Source organism: Hydra vulgaris, chromosome 14, assembly GCF_038396675.1.
Source record: "Hydra vulgaris chromosome 14, alternate assembly HydraT2T_AEP".
Lineage (NCBI taxonomy): Eukaryota > Metazoa > Cnidaria > Hydrozoa > Anthoathecata > Hydridae > Hydra > Hydra vulgaris.
This window is the reverse complement of record NC_088933.1, coordinates 17,184,664-17,205,000: the sequence shown is the minus strand read 5'-3', so window position 1 is coordinate 17,205,000 and position 20,337 is coordinate 17,184,664. Positions and strand designations below refer to the sequence as shown.

Sequence of the window (20,337 nt, the reverse complement as noted above, 5' to 3'; positions counted from 1 at the left end):
CCAAACATTATCACATCGCCGTAATGTTGCTTCTCTTTCTCTTTTCTACAAATACTATAATGGGCACTGCTCTAAAGAGCTAGCATCTCTTGTGCCATTTACTAAAATTCATTCTCATGTTACTCGTCATTCAATTAAGTGTCATCCTTTTTCTGTGACTGTTACTAAGTGCTCCAAAAACGCTTTTTCGTCTAGTTATTTTCCTTGAACATCAGTTCTTTGGAATTCGCTTCCTTCATCTTGCTTTTCTGATTCATATATTTTGCAATATTTTAAGTTGTCCGTCAATCGTTATCTTGCTCTACAATCTTCATCTTTTTTCTTTCAGTAACTTCCAACTTTAATTAGTGGCTGCTTGCAGCCTTGTTGGAAGCGAAGATGTTTAAAAAATATATATATATAAATATATACATATATATATATATACATATATGTAAAATATATATATATATATATATATATATATACATATATACATTTATAAAAATATTGATCAAATTTACAATAATTTATAAATACAACAAACATAAATAAATAAAAAAAATAGTAAACTAAAATAAAATTCTTAAAAAAATCAATTCCTTTTGAATTGTTTTATTTCATTTGGTTATTTTTTTAATTAAATGTGTTATTATTTTTCACAAACTTTTCAGTGGTTTGTAGCATACTTTTCTCTCAAGGTTTTTGTAGGTAAGTTTTAGATTTTATTAATTTTTATTATATTGAAAAATTAAAAAATTTTATTATTAAATATTATCATAAAATTGTAAATATTAAAATAAAAATCTACAAAACATGGTAAATTGTATATAAAACCGTTTTTTTTTTATGCAATATAATCACTTAAGAAATATAAACTTGCATTAAACATGTTTATTAAAAATGTTCATAAAACAAATAATTTCTTTGATTTATTACAAACATTTGAACAGTTAATATAATGCATATTATCAATATTTAAGAAAATAATTTAAATCACTATAAATAATTTAAACAACTATAAATAAAATTTACATTTTTCAAAAAACTTAATTGAAGAAATTGTTTAATTTATTAAAAAAAAAAAAAAAAACTTAAAACAAAACTGCGGTTATAAAATTAGTAAATGGAGACTAAAGCTATATGGATAATTGAGACTAAAGCTATATGGATAATTGAGACTAAAGCAACATGGGTACATGGATTCTAAGTTCTAAGAAAAAAAATCAATAATTCTACAAATAACTTTATAGTAAAAAATTATTAAAAAGTTTTCTGATGCTAAACTATTAAAAACTTTCAAAAATTAAAAACTTTTCGTTCATAACTGTTCAGCATGTTCACAAATTCTTTTAAAACTTTATCCACTAAATACTTCATACATAACTTTGTCCAGCTAAAAGTACAGTATTGTTTGAAGCAGAAAGAGAATGAAACTTTGCCTTGTTTGTATCATTGATTATAACTTCTTTAGGTTCAATAGACTCTTCCAGATTCCCAAGACCTAATCTTCCATGTTTTCCACATCCCCATGTGAATACTTTATTATCTGTTGGTAAATAAAAACTTAAAAATTTTTTTTCAATAAAATAAAAAAGGAATATTATTTATATATTAAAATGTTGAACAAACTTTTTGTTACAGCAACGGTAAAACTATCACCACAAGCCACATGTTCTACTCTTTGCAAAGAATTTACAAGATAAGGTCTTAAATCTCCTTCTGGTCTCTTAACTCCAAGTTGAAAGTTTTTATTGGAGCCTGCCATAAACAACAAACCATTTTCTAAAATAATTAAAATTCATTAACACCAACTGAAAACAATGTTAACGTTGAAGTCAGTGTGTAGTCCTGTAACTCTTTAAAAATTTCAAAATCAAAGAAGAAGTTTATCTCATTGATTTGCATCAGATATCAAAAAATTATCAAAAAATTCTACCTGAGGTCCAAAATAAAGCTTCTTCAGGTAAATTTATTTAAAAATTAGATATTGTAAAAATATAAAACTTAAATTTAAAAAAAAAATTATTGAAAATAAAAACAACAAAAACAACAACAACAACAACAACAAATATTGGAGAAATAATTGTTTTTATTATGAGTTACATTTTTAGACAGTTGTCAGATGTATTTTATTAATGCATTTATTTTTACAGTTATTTAGTGTCTGATAATACTTTTTTGAATGATGGGGAGTTAACTTCAATATAGCAGGTATTGTCAATACACTATATAAAAATTTATAAAATATATAATGACCTATTTTAATGTAAAGGTCTATATACTATAAAAAGATCTACACACTATATAAAAATATATATGCTATTATATCAAATAACTTTTAACATACTAAAAGTGTCAACACATGCACGCAAACACAAGTTCAAACCTGACATTTTACAATTAAAAACACTGCCACTAATACTCTCAAAATTACTTTTTAAAAAATACATAAAATATAAAATTTTAAACATATATATATAAAAAAATTATTAATGACTTTTATTGAAAATATTTTTAATATCTTTAATAAAGCAATTTGTAAGAGCAAATTTATTGTATAAAATAATAATTCTTTGTTATGATCTGAAATTTGTGGGGAAAAAAAAAATGCATTAAGTTTATTTGTAAAGAATTGTGAGAGTCTTTTTGTTAAAGAAAATAATGACATCATAAATAACGAAATCATAAATAATAGCATCATAAATGCCTGTTTTGTTGCAGAGCAATTTAATAATTTAATATGTTAATTCAGCATAGCACACATTTATTGTGCATCATCGTGACGATGCTATAATTGCAAAAATTAAAATGAGAATAATAAAAAACCTGTTAAAAAAGCAACATGAGAATTTCCAGTACCAATTGAGATAATTTTGTGATCACATAATGGTTTTGAAGAAATTTTAGTGAACACTAAAACATCATTAGTTAAGGCATTCTTTGTCTCAAGCTGTTCTTCTGTTAAAAGACCAAGCTTATTGTATCTAAAAAAAATATTTAACACACCAGCATTTATAATTTATTAGGATAAAAAAAAAAAATACTTTCAAGAAACAAATTTTTTGATAAAAAAAACCAATGGTTTTTGAACATGGCCTACTATAGTGGCAGGCTAAGTAAACATACAGCTTAAAAAAAAAATTGTTTTATAAACTTTAGTATTTATATGCTGTAGTATTTGCCGAAAGAGAAGATAATCAGATGGATCATCTTCTCTTTCGGCAAATACTCTGTACTCTACCATATACTCTATACATGATTCAACATATACGTGACTCTAGCATGACAAGAAAAGGAGACAATCTTAGACAGATTCGAAATAACATTGTATCAAACAACATTTGTTAGAAAAGATTAAAGTAATTTAGGTATCAGCATGTAAAGAGGTAGCAGCTTCAGTAGAAAATGGTAGTGGTAGAAGTAAGAAAACTTGAAGAGAGTGTCTTACATATTGTATGAATGAGCTTTAGTTAAGAAAAAAAAATGTTTTAGATTGCTCATATTAGCATAAAACAGCATAAAAGAGGAAGGCTAAAGCTTGATGATGATGATAATGATGATCATGATTATGATCATGATGATCATCATCATCAGGCTTTAGCCTTATTCTTTTTTGCTGTTGATGATGATCATCATGATCATGATCATGATTATAATAATGATGATGATCATCATTATTATCATGATAATGATGATGATAATAATGATGATTATGATGATCATGTTGATCATAATGATGTTTATATATGCATATATATATATATATATATATATATATATATATATATATATATATATATAAAAATATAACATGAACTTTGAATAAAAAATATATACTTTAGGATGTAAAAATGTTTATGCCCCAGTCACAAACCTGGTCCTGGCTAAATTTTATTGAACCTGGCCCTGGTTAAATATCAACCTCAGTCACTTACTAGTCATAAGCATGTTTGCCTTGGACATTCTACTAGTGACCCTACTGAGATAGCATTTGGAAAACTTTTGCAAGGATCAGGTGGTACCTATTTTATAAGTGTTTAGCAAATATTACAAAAGGTTGACATTAAAAAAAAATTTTTTTGTCTGAATATTGGTATCACTGAATATTGGTATCACTGCTAATGATTTAGAAGTATTATCAAGCCATTTGTGTGACAAATGTAATTATGTATTACAAGATGATATTTTGATCAATGTGTTTCATAATCTTCCAGTTATTGAAAGCTGGCTATGTCAATAGAGAAGACCCCCAGGTGAAGATACATCTTTTTGTTTTGACCAGTTTGAAGATTATGTCAGAGAGATTAATCATGGTGGTTTAAGTTTGCCTGGAGATAATATTTGCCATTGGATATTTTATTCACACATTTTATTTCATCATCTGTACACTTTTGTCTGTCATGTTAGCTTATCTAACTGTTTTTTGATGATATCTAACTGTTATTTACCAATTTTTCAAAAAAAAAATTTAGAATCCTTGCCAATATATTTTTTAACAACTATTTTATATTTATACTCAGTGACCTTAAAAGGAACCCAAAATGAAAACTTTGAAGTTAAATGTGGGATATATATATTACATTATATATAAATATATTATATATATATTTTAACTAATTGTAGTTTTATTTTGAAAAGTTATTTTATCATGTAGATTTTAGAGTTTTTTGCACAATAAAAAGTGAATTTTTACTATATTATATCTAATGAAATGCGGTTAGCATTTACTATACAGTTTTTTTTCAATTTGGAGGTTAAATTCAATTAATTGTAACAAAAATATTTATTTATGACATATATAACTCATTATTTATAAGGAACTAAAAAAAAACACGCTGTGTCTAGCGCAATGGTAGCATCGCTTTAATTTTTTTCTTAAAGTCGCGGTAGTGATTTCTGATTGGTTGATTTTTTTCAAACCAAAACCCACAATTGATGTATGTGTGCTCCATTTCGCCTATCCCTAAATCAGTGGATGTATGTACACTCACTGAATTCTCACATTTGATGGCTATCTAGATTTCAAATAAATTTTTTAAGCCTATCAAAATAAACTATTACTTTTTATTGGATTTATTTCTATGGATAATGAAATAATAAATAACATGTGGATCAATTTTTTGAACAAAATTGTTTGTGTCATTAGAAGTAGCATTTTACTTTTTTTACTAGCATTTAAGTGCATTTAAGTGCCATTTTACTAGCATTACTATTTAAGTGCCATTTTACTAGCATTACTATTTAAGTACCATTTTACTAGCATTACAACTTAAGTAACATTTTACTAGCATTTCTATTTAAGTACCATTTTACTAGCATTACAACTTAAGTAACATTTTACTAGCATTTCTATTTAAGTACCATTTTACTAGCATTACAACTTAAGTAACATTTTACTAGCATTTCTATTTAAGTACCATTTTACTAGCATTACAACTTAAGTAACATTTTACTAACATTACTATTTAAGTACCATTTTACTAGCATTTCTATTTAAGTACCATTTTACTAGCATTACCATTTAAGTGCCATTTTACTAGCATTACCATTTAAGTGCCATTTTACTAGCATTACTATTTAAGTGCCATTTTACTAACATTACTATTTAAGTACCATTTTATTAGCATTACTATTTAAGTACCATTTTACTAGCATTACAACTTAAGTAACATTTTACTAGCATTTCTATTTAAGTACCATTTTACTAGCATTACAACTTAAGTAACATTTTACTAACATTACTATTTAAGTACCATTTTACAAGCATTTCTATTTAAGTACCATTTTATTAGCATTACCATTTAAGTGCCATTTTACTAGCATTTCTATTTAAGTACCATTTTACTAGCATTACTATTTAAGTACCATTTTACTAGCATTACAACTTAAGTAACATTTTACTAGCATTTCTATTTAAGTACCATTTTACTAGCATTACAACTTAAGTAACATTTTACTAGCATTTCTATTTAAGTACCATTTTACTAGCATTACAACTTAAGTAACATTTTACTAACATTACTATTTAAGTACCATTTTACAAGCATTTCTATTTAAGTACCAATTTATTAGCATTACCATTTAAGTGCCATTTTACTAGCATTTCTATTTAAGTACCATTTTACTAGCATTACTATTTAAGTACCATTTTACTAGCATTACAACTTAAGTAACATTTTACTAGCATTTCTATTTAAGTACCATTTTACTAGCATTACAACTTAAGTAACATTTTACTAGCATTACCATTTAAGTGCCATTTTACTAGCATTACTATTTAAGTACCATTTTACTAGCATTACCATTTAAGTGCCATTTTACTAGCATTACCATTTAAGTGCCATTTTACTAGCATTTTTTCATAAACTGTTGTTTCACAATTTCAGAAAGAATATGTTGTTAAAATAATATTGTCAACCATTCAAAGATCAGCTTGGTTTTGTTTCAGCGAATGCATACCTCAAACAATGTTGTGTTTCAGTATTGAAGAGAATTTTAGCTAATAATAAGATTATAGATATTGGAGGTAACAAAAAGAGATATTGCACAAAAATAAAGATTTTCAAAATCAGTATTATCAAAATTTTATTCAAATATAAAAAGATAAATCATCTTAACATTTTTATTCAAATCAAATTTTAAAACTAGATTTGGATTCTACAAAAAATTCTGCAATATTTAGTAACCAGTATAAAAATTTTTAAAAGTAAAAGTTTTTCTTTTTTAATTTTTCCAAAATTGACATGCCTTCAAAATGATTGCTGCATAAATAAAAGTTTTTGTTTGCAAATAAAAATTCAAAACTTTTAATTGCAACATTTTGCATCAAAAATTTAACAGCAAAAAAGTATACTTATATTTGAATGTTTCCAAATGTTTTACAATGTTTCAAATGTATCAAAAAAGTTTAAAATATTTTACCTAATAATCCAAAACGAAAACCAAGTTCTATAGTGTATCTTGCTTCTTTTCAACCATTTACACTATAGTGTATCTTGTTTCTTTTCAACTTTTAAGCCTATAGTGTACCTTGTTTTTTTTTCAGCCTTTAAGTCTATAGTGTATCTTGTTTCTTTTCAACCTTCTACACTATAGTGTACCTTGTTTCTTTTCAACCTTTAAGCATGTAGTGCACCTTGCTATTTTTTCAACCTTCAATAATGCAACCATTATTGTCATTTTAAAGCTTGGAGAAGTTTTGAGTCCTTTTTTGTAAACAAATTTTATTAGATGAACAAAGAAAAACGAACATTTTATTAACATTTTATTAATATCGCACCAAGTATTATGGAGGTAAAGTATTATGGAGGTTAAATATATAAAATAAGTTTTTGATTTACTTTGTCATTGTCACAAGAAAAAACAACAACAGAATCACCACAATTAATTTATTGTTTTTAACAAAAATGTTTTTTACTAGACAAAGAGCAAATCATTAAATCCAAACTGTTTCGCTAATTTATTTAGGGAGTTGAAAGATTTACTATAGGAATTACTTCTTTGATATATTAACTATGGTTTAAATTTTATTAATCAGTAAAATAATTTATTTTTGATAAATTGAACAAAATACAGCTCCAAATTTGTCAAAATACAGCACCAAAAAAATCATCATCTCCAACATTTCTAGCTTTTTATGTCAATTTTGTCATCAGTGTCATCATACTTGTTATCATCAGTGTCATCATACTTGTTATCATCAGTGTCATCATACTTGTTATCATCAGTGTCATCATACTTGTTATCATCAGTGTCATCATACTTGTTATCATCAGTGTTACCATACTTGTTATCTTCAGTGTCATCATACTCATTAGTTCATCACATAATCAAGAGTTAAGTGCTGTTGACAATGAAAAGTACTCAAACGCCATAACAGCCATATCAGTAAAACACTTTTTTTCATCAATAAACACTAAGGAGCTTTTTTTTTTTTTTTTTTTTTTGTTATTTCACGTCCCCAAGGCCCAGAAGGCCACTACAGATGAGGAGGCTACTTAATTGTGGTTATAACCCTCTCTCAACTCTATAACTCCGAAACACAAACCTTGACGAACAAGGCCGCTGCGCGGAGAAACAAGTTGAGCGCGGTACTACCAGGGACGTGGTGGGGATCGAACTCGGAACCTCTCGCTTATACTCAACATCTGTTTAATAACTTATAAATAATAAGTAATAAACTATAGAAAAAATAGGAAAAAGCAAAAGTTTTAGATTTACATTTTTATTTCATTACACATATCTTTGAAAAATAAAATATTGCCTGCTTTTTGTTCATATTAGCAATACTTCTAAAAGAAGGCAATGATTTACTTGTAGGTATAAATGGTTCTTGTGGAGTCAGAATTTATTTTAGTGGTGGTTGTGAAGTTAGAATTAATCTTAGTGGTTGTTATGGAGTTGAAATTCATCTTAGTGGTGGCTGCGGAGTAAGAACTTAACTTAGATTTACATCAGGAAATATATAACATATATGTTGAAAACAACTAAAAGTCATCACATGAAGTTTAAAGTTACCACACTCTTTTTCTGTAATGTGCCATTGTAAAAAAATTTTTATACTGCCTGTAAGTATAGCAGGTATATATATACACACACAAACACACACACTCACACACACACACACACACACACACACACACACTGCCTGTAAGTATAGCAGGTATATATATATATATATATATATATATATATATATATATATATATATATACACTCACAAAAGACCTGTTTATTTTTTGAGTGTGAAAATTATAAGATACCTATTATTCCCACAAGCTAAAACAGATCCTTCTTCTGAAACTATAAAAGAATAATTTCTTCCACAAAAAATAGACTTAGGACGAAAATTTGATGGTAACGGCACTAAGGTGGGGTTACATCTCTCTTGTAGATCATTTAGTCCGAGATTACCTAGACATAAAGTTTTACAAAATAATCTTGAACTTAAAAATTTTTAGTATAAAATTATGTATTGCAATATGTATTGTGAAATATAGGTAAGATAGTACAAGGTAAGCAAAGAAAATATTAAACAAAATATTTATTCATTTTAAAAGTAGCATACAAAAGATTTTCATAAAAACACACCTGAATTTCCATTACCCCAAACATAAACTTGGTTATCAGCTATACATAAAATAAATACACTTGAATTTAAATATAAACACAACAGTAGAAAAAACAGTATAAACAAAGTAATAATTTAAAAAAATTGTAGAAATATATAAAAAAAATAATAAATACTTGTAAGTGCTAAAACATGAGCAGCACCACAAGCTACTTTAGTTACTGTACAACCAACTAAATCTTCAACAACTCTTGCTGTTGATAAATCGTCTGTTGTTCCATGTCCTAGACAGCCATGTGCTCCGCTTCCCCATGTCATTAACATACCATGTACTAAAATAAAAACACCTTTGCATTGAAACTATCCAAATTTGTCAGATAATTTGAATATCTAATAATAACTGAAAAATCCCCACATTTTGTCACACAAGATTTATAGGGTTCTATCTGCATTTTGTTATGTTGCAAGAACTTAACTTTCAATATTTAATTATTATTTAATGTTTTAATGTTGTTATTCTTTATAGTTATAAATTATAACTCATTTATGTTATTATGGTTTCATTATAAAACATTATCAATTATTAATTAAAACTTTAATTGTTAAAATCTTTTAACATAAAAAAATTCAGATAGAACCATGCCATTCTCATCCAACAATTTGTCAACATAACTATAATATAGTAAATTTGTTTCCATATTTTAAAGATGTTCTAAAAAAAATTAAGAACAAAAATGAAAAACAAAAAAACATGTTACCAGTCATAGCAACAATGAAATGATCTCCACAACTTATATGCGCTACAGTAGAACCAGAAAACTCACTAGTTAACTTTGGAATTAATCTATCATTAGATTGGTCCGAATTTTCATTCTACATGCAAATATAAATTAAAAATAAATTTTATTTTAAAAATTATTAAAAAAAGAATTAGTCAAAACTCTTGTAAGACTTTTAAAAACAATATTTTTGTGAGTAAATTTGAAATCCTAATGTCACTTTAAAATATATGAAATACATTTAGGGTTATTTGATTTTTAAGATAACAATCAAACTGTAAACATGTTGGTAAGCATTTTCTTTTAACTGAATAATCATTTTTAGAAGGAATTTGAACATAAAAAACTTTTTTAAACATTTAGAGGTTTTAAACATTTAGAGGTTTTAAACATTTATATATATATATATATATATATATATATATATATATATATATATATATATATATATATATATATATATATATATATATATATATATATATATGTAAATTATGTTAGTGTATTTTACAAATAGAGTTCTCAATGTTCTTAAAGAACAGAGCAATAATAAATTAGTAAAAAACACTTATCTAACTTTTTTCTTTAACTTGAAGTTTCACTATTGCTGGACCATCAGGAAGAGTTCCTGATGATCCAGCAATGGTGAAACTTCAAGTTGAAGAAAAAAGTTAGATAAGTGTTTTTTACTAATTTATATATATATATATAAATTAGTAGAAAATCACTTGACAAAAATTTTTTTCATTTTACACTGTGTTTCATCAATAAATTTCAGATTTCTGATGAGTCTTTATTGATAAAACACAGTGTAAAATGAAAAAAATTTTTGTCAAGTGATTTTCTACTAATTTATATATAAATATCTATCTATATCTATCTATCTATCTATCTATCTATCTATCTATATATATATATATATATATATATATATATATATATATATATATATATATATATATATATATATATATATATATATTTGATGAACTTTTTGATATTTTGAGGTGAAAATACAGTGTTCCTACACTTTTATGAAATTCAATTTAAGAATGTTATTTTTGATTAAAACCTTTTGAAAAATAATGAAGAAAAAACAAGAAAATTTTGTAACAACACAAATATTGGTCACAAAGATGGAGCTCATATTAAATTAAAAAGATTTTAAAAAGAAGCCTGATATTCATACTCTTTTTTCTCATGTTATAAAATTCTTAAATAGAAAGTAAAGTATTAGAAAGTAAGGTATTAGAAAGTAAGGTATTAGAAAGTAAGGTATTAGAAAGTAAGGTATTAGAAAGAAAGGTATTAGAAAGGTATTAGAAAGTAGTAGAAAAGGTAGTATTGAAATATTTTTTTTGCAAAAAAAAAAAAAAAAAAAGCAAGTTTTTATGCATATACCTAAAAATTTAAAAATTGTTTATTATATAAACAAGAAGCTACCTGCCCATCTAGACGGACCCCCACTGCAAATGCTTATTAAAGATTTTTGCTTTTTGGTAAATAAAATATTTGAAAACTTAAGAGAAGAAATTTTTTGATATTGTTTGATTAACGTCATGAAATCACTTTCATGTTCAATTCTAATAAGACTGAGATGAATGAATGAACACCTAAATAATCTTTTATTATTTTTTTTATATTTTATTATCTATTTAAGAAACAATTAGTTATAAAATTTCATGATTTGTATAAGAACTTTGTAAACTTAATAAAGTAATATTTTATTTGTCATTTTAACAGAGGTTATCACCAAAGAATGTTTTTAAAACCAAGGTTGAATGAAATAAATAAAAGCAAAGAGACTCTTTACCAAATGCAGAGGCATGAACTTTTGGAATTCAGTTGACAACCATAACAGATCAACTGAAAGAGTTAAATTTGGTTCAAGTGATGTTTAATTTTAATGCTTCAGACGATGTTAAATTTTGAAAAGTCAGTAAAATTCTATGAGTCCTTGAAATGTTCTTTTGCTCTAAAATAAATGACACTCACTTTTTGTAAAAAGTATTGAATTTTTGTTCATTGATTTTTATAAGAAAATTGTCAAAATTTTCTAATTTTTATAATTTTTAAAACTTTAAGGGCTAGCTGTTACCTCAAAAATAAAAAAAAATAAAAAATTGAATTTTGATTACTTATCAAAAATAAAATCAGCACAAAACATCATATTTGATATGACCCTAAAAAAGTGAAATTCTATATATATATATATATATATATATATATATATATATATATATATATATATATATATATATATATATATATATATATATATATATATAATTTCCTTGCTTTTTGCAATCCTTATTTTAGCGAAATATTTTCTTTGCATTGGTGTTTTACTTAATATTAAACAATTATTATATTATTATACGACCATGATAGTAGTAAGATGCATACATATACACATGTATACATATATAGATATGACCATGCAGTAGTAGTGGTAGAACGATCAACTCACAATCAAGACATAATAGTTTGTATTTCAAAAAAAGTTTCGAAAGGTTGAGAGTTGCAAATAAAATCAAAAAGGAAAATTAAAAAAATAGGTAGCCTTCTTAACTGTGGTTGCCTCTAGAGCCTTAGGAGGTGAATGAAGTAGCCTTCTCAACTGTGGTTGTCCACTTTAGAGCCTTAGGAAGTGAATTAGGAAAAAAATGTTACAAATTTCTTTGCGAATCTACATGATATATAAAACAAATTCATTTTTTTAATCTAGATTCATAAGGTTCACACTATTTTAATTTAAGTCTCTTGAAACATTTTAAAAAAATAGAAAGAATTTTTTTTTATTATAATATAAGTATAGTTAGCACTTTGGAAAAATATTTGGTTATGTCTCAAACGAGATCAAAAATATTTGGTTATGTCTCAAACAAGATCAAAAATATTTGGTTATGTCTCAAACAAGATCAAAAAATACTTGGTTATGTCTCAAACAAGATCAAAAATATTTGGTTATGTCTCAAACAAGATCAAAAATATTTGGTTATGTCTCAAACAAGATCAAAAATATTTGGTTATGTCTCAAACAAGATCAAAAATATTTGGTTATGTCTCAAACAAGATCAAAAATATTTGGTTATGTCTTAAACGAGATCAAAAATATTTGGTTATGTCTCAAACAAGAACAAAAATATTTGGTTATGTCTCAAACAAGATCAAAAATATTTGGTTATGTCTCAAACAAGATAAAAATATTTGGTTATGTCTCAAACAAGATCAAAAAATGCTTTTTTGATAGAATAAACCATCAAAAAGCTGAGAATAAGCTGCCACAAAAAAGGGGAAGTGTGAAGATATCATCAAGGAAAATACTTTAAATCAATTTCTAAATATGTTAGACTCCAAATCTAACATATTTATGGCTACCAGGGTCCTTCTTTCAATTTTTTTTTTTACACCTATATTTTGTAATATCACTCTTTTACACTAATCACTTGCACATTGCCATTTACTTATAAATCTGTATCCATCCGTTTATCTTGACAAGTCTTTTTCAATGTGAGAATTTATTTATAACAAACAATTGGCAAAACTCATTATACAACATATTTATAAAACATTCTTCTTTATTTCAACTATAGCATTTTGTGTGAATTCAATGTTATTTTGTGACCATTTTTTTTCTAAAAAACTTAGGAAACTTGGTCCACGCCAGTATTGTTTGCAAACTCATATGCTCAGATGTTCCTCTGGTTAGTAAATCCACTATATTATTCTTTTTGGTATGTCCCTCCATTGTTTTAATTTAGTTTTATATACATATATATCTATATAACATAAATTGACATACATACATACATACATACATACATATATACATAAATACATACATATATGCATACATATGTATGCATATAACATAAGTTTTGTGTATGCCATATCTACCTAAAAATTCTTAACTGATTCTAAACTTTTGCAAGAGTCTAGTTTATGAATAGTAGGTGAAGATTTTGTTAAAGCCAAAATGTAAAAAAAAAATTGTTGATAGTTTTTTTTTTTTTTTTTGACTATTAAAAAATTCATCCTTAAACAAATGCCCCTCGTTTAAAAAAAAACAATTAAATTGTAGGAACTCATCAAACTTTACAAAAATTGTTTGATGAGTGTTTAATATTCAAACATCTAAATCAAAATTAATTTTTTATGGCTGTCTCTTATCTTTCTTCAACATTTTGATTTGCAAAGGTTGGACAATCCTGTATTTTTTAAACCACTCTTGCAAACAGTACATGTCCTCATCCAATTTATTTCATTTTTTTGATTATTGTTAGTACGTTTTTTCTTCAGGAGGTTTATAACCAGTTTTTTTAAATAGTTTCTGCTTCTGCAATTTGAAAATTGACTTCTTTAACTATAAACTTTTTGAGAGATTTCTTGACCTCTTGTTCTCATATAACCAATGTTTATACCTTATTAACATCATCTCTGGAACTATTTTTTTGTAGATGAGGGTAGATCTTTTTTATCTGTTTACATAAAATTTTATTTATAAAATACTCTATTTATACAAAAATTGTATAAATAAATGTATATATAATATAAATATGTAAATATAACTAAATTAATGTATAATTATTTAATAAATTAATAATGTATATATAAATAAAAGTAATAAATTGTATAAACCATCGAAAATAATTTAAAACATTCAAAAATAAATTAAAAGACGGTTAAAATAAATCTTTTATTAATAACTGCCTACTATCTGGCTCTTTTTAGTCGTAACGAAATGAGGAAGGTACCGCAAGTAATTTTAGTTGTAACGGAATGAGGAAGGTACCGCAAGTAATTTTAGTTGTAACGGAATGAGGAAGGTACCGCAAGTAATTTTAGTCGTAACGGAATGAGGAAGGTACCACAAGTAATTTTAGTCGTAACAGAATGAGGAAGGTACCACAAGTAATTTTAGTCGTAACGGAATGAGGAAGGTACCACAAGTAATTTTAGTCGTAACGGAATGAGGAAGGTACCGCAAGTAATTTGTGTATAATATAAAAATAACATAATAATAATCTCTTCTTAACAATAATATTAAATCATTTTCAACTAGGAAAGACGATTGTTTAGGTTGATCAGAAAGGGCTGCAAAATTGATCAGTGGATCAAAAAGACAAAAATTATGACAAATGTCATAATTATTACAAAAGAAAAAAAAGAAACAAAAGAAATAAGACCAAATTAATTTCAAGCAAAAATCTCAGTTTAAAAAATCCTGATTTTAAAAACTTAGACTTCAATGAATTAGATAGAGACTTCAAATAAAATATAGCAAAAACATTTGCTAAAAAATATAATCTTTTTTGTACTAAAAAGTAGAAAATAAACTTTTAAATTTAAATTTAATAGTTTGGTAAATTAAAGATTGACAGGTCTGCACAAGGTTTATATCGAAACATACCTTAGTTTACTGAACTATTAAATTTAAATTTAAAAGTTTATTTTCTACTTTTTAGTACAAAATAGATTATATTTTTTAGCAAATGTTTTTGCTATATTTTATTTTCTACTTATTAGTCTTTACAGAAAGTTACAATATTTAGCAATGTGTTTGTCAAGACATTTGTAATTAAATCGAGCCTTTTATCCTTATTAAAGAAATTTCCTGATTAAAGGAGCGGAACATATATTTTTTAAAAGATAAAGAATTTTTATATAAAAGTAAAATAAAATAAAGTACAAATAATTCATTTGCATTTCCACCCTCATCCTCCCACGTATATTTTTATATTAATATTAAAAAAAATTATGTTGTAAGTTATTTTTTCAATTTTATTGAAAAAAAAAATTTATTTTCTTATTCATTACACCAACATTTTTTTACCTCTTACACCCACGTATTATAGCGCTTTGTGAGCTTTATATTATGAATTTGTTACATTAACGACATTTATATACTTTTATCTCACACAGGTGATTATCAGTTTTCAGTTTGTTATCTAGAGTTTAGACCATATATAGTAGCACATTTACTAGCCTATTTTTTCTTTTTATATTGCTCGTACTTATATTTTTTATCATTTTACTTTATATTTTGTTATCTACTTATTTTATTGTTTTTGTATGGTGCGATAATTTTAGCCATGGTTGACTTTAATGAACCAGGGGATCGATATTGACTTGTTTACTCATAGACCATTGTTTTATCATTTGTTTAGTATGATTAGAGCATGCAGAGGCGTGGTGGCCCCAGAGGCTAAGCGGGATTCCCGCATGGGCTTTTCACTTTTTCATCTAAATATGGGCCTTTTGGCAAATTTTAATTTTTTCTACATTTTAAAGAAATTCCACAGTCATTTAAATATTTATGTTAGCACAAATTAAATTTTAATAGTCACTTGATTTCAAACTTGATTTCAACTTTGAGCGCAATTATATTAGTATTTTGCATAATTATAATATTGCTCTGAAAACAAAGTAGATGTTTTAAAACGTATTATGATATTTTTTTCATGAGAAAAATAATGAACCCATAAATGGTTTTTAACGATCGTAATGTTGACAAAAATTTAAGAAAGTCCGCAGACCCAACATTAATAATAGCTATTATTATTGTTGGACTTAAATTAACTTAATTTAAAAGTTAACACCAAAACATTTTTCTTAAATGAATTAAATCGCAATACAATTACTATATAGTAATTGTATTGCGTTTTAATTCATTTAAGAAAAATATTTTGGTGTTAAATTTTAAATTAAGTTTTATATAAATAAGGATCGAACTCATGTTTTGCATTTTTGTAACCTTTCGAAACAGATATAAACTTCTTTAATAATAAATAAAGTTTTTTATTTTTATACAGTTTATATTATTGTATGTAAATAAAGAAATCACTCCGTAATATCCTGTCCTCAGACAGATTTAAAAAAGGATGATGAACTGCTAAATGAAACTACATTATAAAAACTTTTATGTTTAAACTATGTCAATAACGGCACTATTTTAAGAGCGGCATTTTAGCTGTTGCGAGTTTATCCTAAAATGTTAAAAAAAAGTTACAACACCGAATTAAACAAAAGCATAAACTAAAAAGAATTTTCTCATAAAATAAAAAGAATTTCTTAATTTTCAAGATTTTCAATATTTATTTTAGAAAAATAATTATATATAATTTTAAAAAATTTATATTATTGTACAATAAAATATATATCATTATATAGTAATAAAAAAATTAAAATCTTTGATTTTTAATTTTGTGTTAGGCTATGTTCTTCAAACAATAAAATACTAATCGTATTTGCTTGCGGTAAAGTTGTGTTTTGAGAAAATCAAAACAAAACGTAATCGCTGCATCGTGTTTTTACCATTTTTTATTTTGAAGTATTACAAACAATATTATTAACTACAAATAGTATTATCTCAACTTGTTGGTTTGTATTAATGATTTATTAGAATAAGGTCAGTTACAAAAAACAAATATATATATTTGTTTTTCGTATGGGCCTTTACATAAAGCATATATGGTAATATCCCGCATATATTGGCCTTTTAATAAAAATCCCGCATGGGCTTTTTAGAGCCATCACGCCCCTGAGAGCGTGAGTTATTGTTCACCTAATCCCTGAGTCCTAAAATTTTCTTCCTCCTACAAAATAGTCTTTACATTCATTTATGATTCTCACCCAATGACATCATCTACAATCTACTTCTATTTTCACATCTCCCAGATCTACGTGACTGGACGGCTCCGTTGGTCACTTTTTGCGACCATTGTGTTGCATAAACAAACAAATTTATTCTTTGTGGCTGGTGAGCCCCAAACTCTTCCAATGTACACTACAACAACAAAACGGACATTAGGCTATCCCGCTGGTGGATGTGGTTACGGCGCTCAATAACCTAATGGCTACGCTAACACTCACGCACACGTTCATTCGGAAGCTCAACAATGCACGTCGGATCAGCGCTCGCTGACTATGTGCTCGGATCTCACTCCATAGCACATCATTTCACACCAGCTAAAATCTCACTCCATAGCACATCATTTCACACCAGCACGGGGCAGTAGCTCTTTTGACTAAGAGCGATGGCTTATGGCCTACGGTGACTAATGTGTGCATTCGATCAATTGAAATCCATTTTGTAGGTCTTACGTCTGGCTCTGATGTGCTAGCCCATAAGCGCAAGGAGTGAGTGTGATTAGCTTTCTATTCACCGGATTTAAAATTGAACGAAAACATAACAAGACCAGACCAGAGGACCAAACGATACATACTAATGCACTACACCATCACACCTGTAGACATCAATAGTCTCTAAAATCAGTATATCAAATATTTGTTCTTTGCTGCATATGTTTAACACTCAGAGTGACTAGAGCGTTAGTTGTTCCTCCCCATACCCCCTTATTGTCTATTCTTTGTTTTTCTACTTCACAAAAGTCTTGCCACACATTTTATATTTTCTTATGATTTTTATTTTTATTCAATGACCACCTACAATCTGTTTTTATTTTCACATCTCCCAGGTCTACGTAACTGGACGGCTCCGTTGGTCACCTTTTGCGACCATTGTGTCGCATAAACAAAAAAATTTATAAAAAAAATACAAACTCACAAGCAATCTTAGCCGATTTAAAAATGAAAAAATGTATTTATAAAAGAGAATAAATTATATTTTAAAAAATTACAAACCCACAAGCAAATTTAGTAGCTAATTTATATATAAAAGGTTAGTTTTTTGTGCACCAAGAACGACAAAGAAAGTTGAGGAAGAGTTCATATCAAGTGAAAGAAAAGATTATAAAAATACAAATTGAAAAGGAAAAAATTTGACAATTTTTTAAAGCTTTTTTTTTTTTTGCCAAAAGATATAGTCAAATCAACAACAAATCTTTTTTCTGTAAACAATATGTCACATTTTGTTTTTCTGTAAACATCTTATTCTTTTTATGCAAACAACATGTCACATGTTATTTTCAGATGCTAAATTTTCAGGTGTTTTTTTTTATACATTTTGGCTTTTAAAAGCTCCTATGACATCATAGATGGTTTCACAAGCAATCAGAAATATATAAAAAAAATTTTAAAATTAAAAACCTTGTATTGCCCAAACATGCACTAACATTATGAAATGACATCCTTAGTATATATAACCAGAGAACTGTTACTTTCTCTCTAGTTGTCAAGAAATTATAACTTAATGTTAGCAAAAGTGATGCTATAAAGCTGTTTAAAAAAAAAAATTAAAAAACAAACGAAGAAATGATTTGATGATTTACACACCTAATTGTTTAGAGTCCACATTTGTTGAAATTATTTTTTTCTAAAAAGTCTAATATTATTGTTGGTTACATTTATAGACACCCTTGCATGGATATCAATATTTTTAATATCATGTTTGTCTTACTTCAAAAAATATCTGCTGAAAATAAATCTGTTTTCTTACTTGGTGATTATAATATTGATCTGATGAAATCTGATGCAATGACATTGCGACGTCTGATTTTTTAAACTAATTTTCTTTTTTATAATATTCACTCTTTTATTACTTTGCAGACTACAATTACTAATCACACGGCTACAATTATTGATAATATTTTCTCTAATTTAATAGCTAATGAAATTAATTCAGGAAATTTGACAACTTCTGTTTCTGATCATTCACCTCAACTTTGTATTTGTCCCAATTTCAATAAATTATTTATACCACACAGACACAATTTATATAACAGGAGTTTAAAAACTTTAATAAAGAAAACTTTAAATCTGATTTATCAAAAATTGACTGGAATGATGTTATGAACAAAGTCCAATAATACTAACACATGTTTCCAAATGTTCATTACTGAAACAACATTGATTTTAGATCAAATCAAAAACTTCAAACGTCGATTTAAACCATGGATTACCAAAGGAATTTTTTTCAATTTGCGCAATTTTTTCCAACAAAAAATGTTAAGATCTAAAGATCTTATTAATAAAAACAAGTTTGAAAGTATTTTTAAAAGATATAAATATATGATAATTACATTAATTAAACTTAGTAAAAATGAACCATTTAAAAAATTTTTTCTCAGAAAATGTAAATAATCTTTGCAAACTTTGGAAAGGCATTAACACTCTAATTAATGTAAAAAACTTTAATAAATCATCCCCCAACTGTTTGCAAGAAAATGAAACTTATATAATTGACCTGACTTAAATCTCTGAATCATTTAACACTTTTTTTACAAATGTTGCTCATAAATTCAAATCCAATATTTATTCAACTTACATTAACTATTAAAAGTATCTTAAATATCCAAATATACATAGTTGATTATTATCTCCAACAAATATTCCTGAAATTTCATCTCTTATATCTAAATTGAATCCAAAAAAATCATTAGGTCCAAACAATATTCCCACAAACATTCTTATAAATTTTCAACTATGAATTTTTAAATATTCTTTCTAAACTATTTAATACCTCATTTATAAATGGAACATTTCCTGATATTTTGAAATTATTTTTATTCCAATATATTAAAATGGCTCTAAACTTTCATGCAC

General features: G+C 26.0%; 1 protein-coding gene across 1 annotated transcript in view; it reads right to left on the bottom strand.

Annotated features, from left to right (window-relative positions):
* Window positions 1-1,221: 1,221 nt before the first annotated feature.
* The window catches only part of LOC100207286 (serine/threonine-protein kinase Nek8), a 65,013-nt gene continuing 45,897 nt past the window's right edge, over window positions 1,222-20,337 (bottom strand). Inside the window, exons 10-16 of the mRNA XM_065818571.1 lie at window positions 9,811-9,925; window positions 9,229-9,384; window positions 9,073-9,111; window positions 8,745-8,895; window positions 2,809-2,966; window positions 1,612-1,764; window positions 1,222-1,528 (exon numbers count right to left, since the gene is read on the bottom strand). Coding sequence (XP_065674643.1) covers window positions 1,356-1,528; window positions 1,612-1,764; window positions 2,809-2,966; window positions 8,745-8,895; window positions 9,073-9,111; window positions 9,229-9,384; window positions 9,811-9,925 — 945 coding nt within the window. The 3' untranslated portion in view covers window positions 1,222-1,355. The remainder of the gene's footprint in view (window positions 1,529-1,611; window positions 1,765-2,808; window positions 2,967-8,744; window positions 8,896-9,072; window positions 9,112-9,228; window positions 9,385-9,810; window positions 9,926-20,337) is intronic.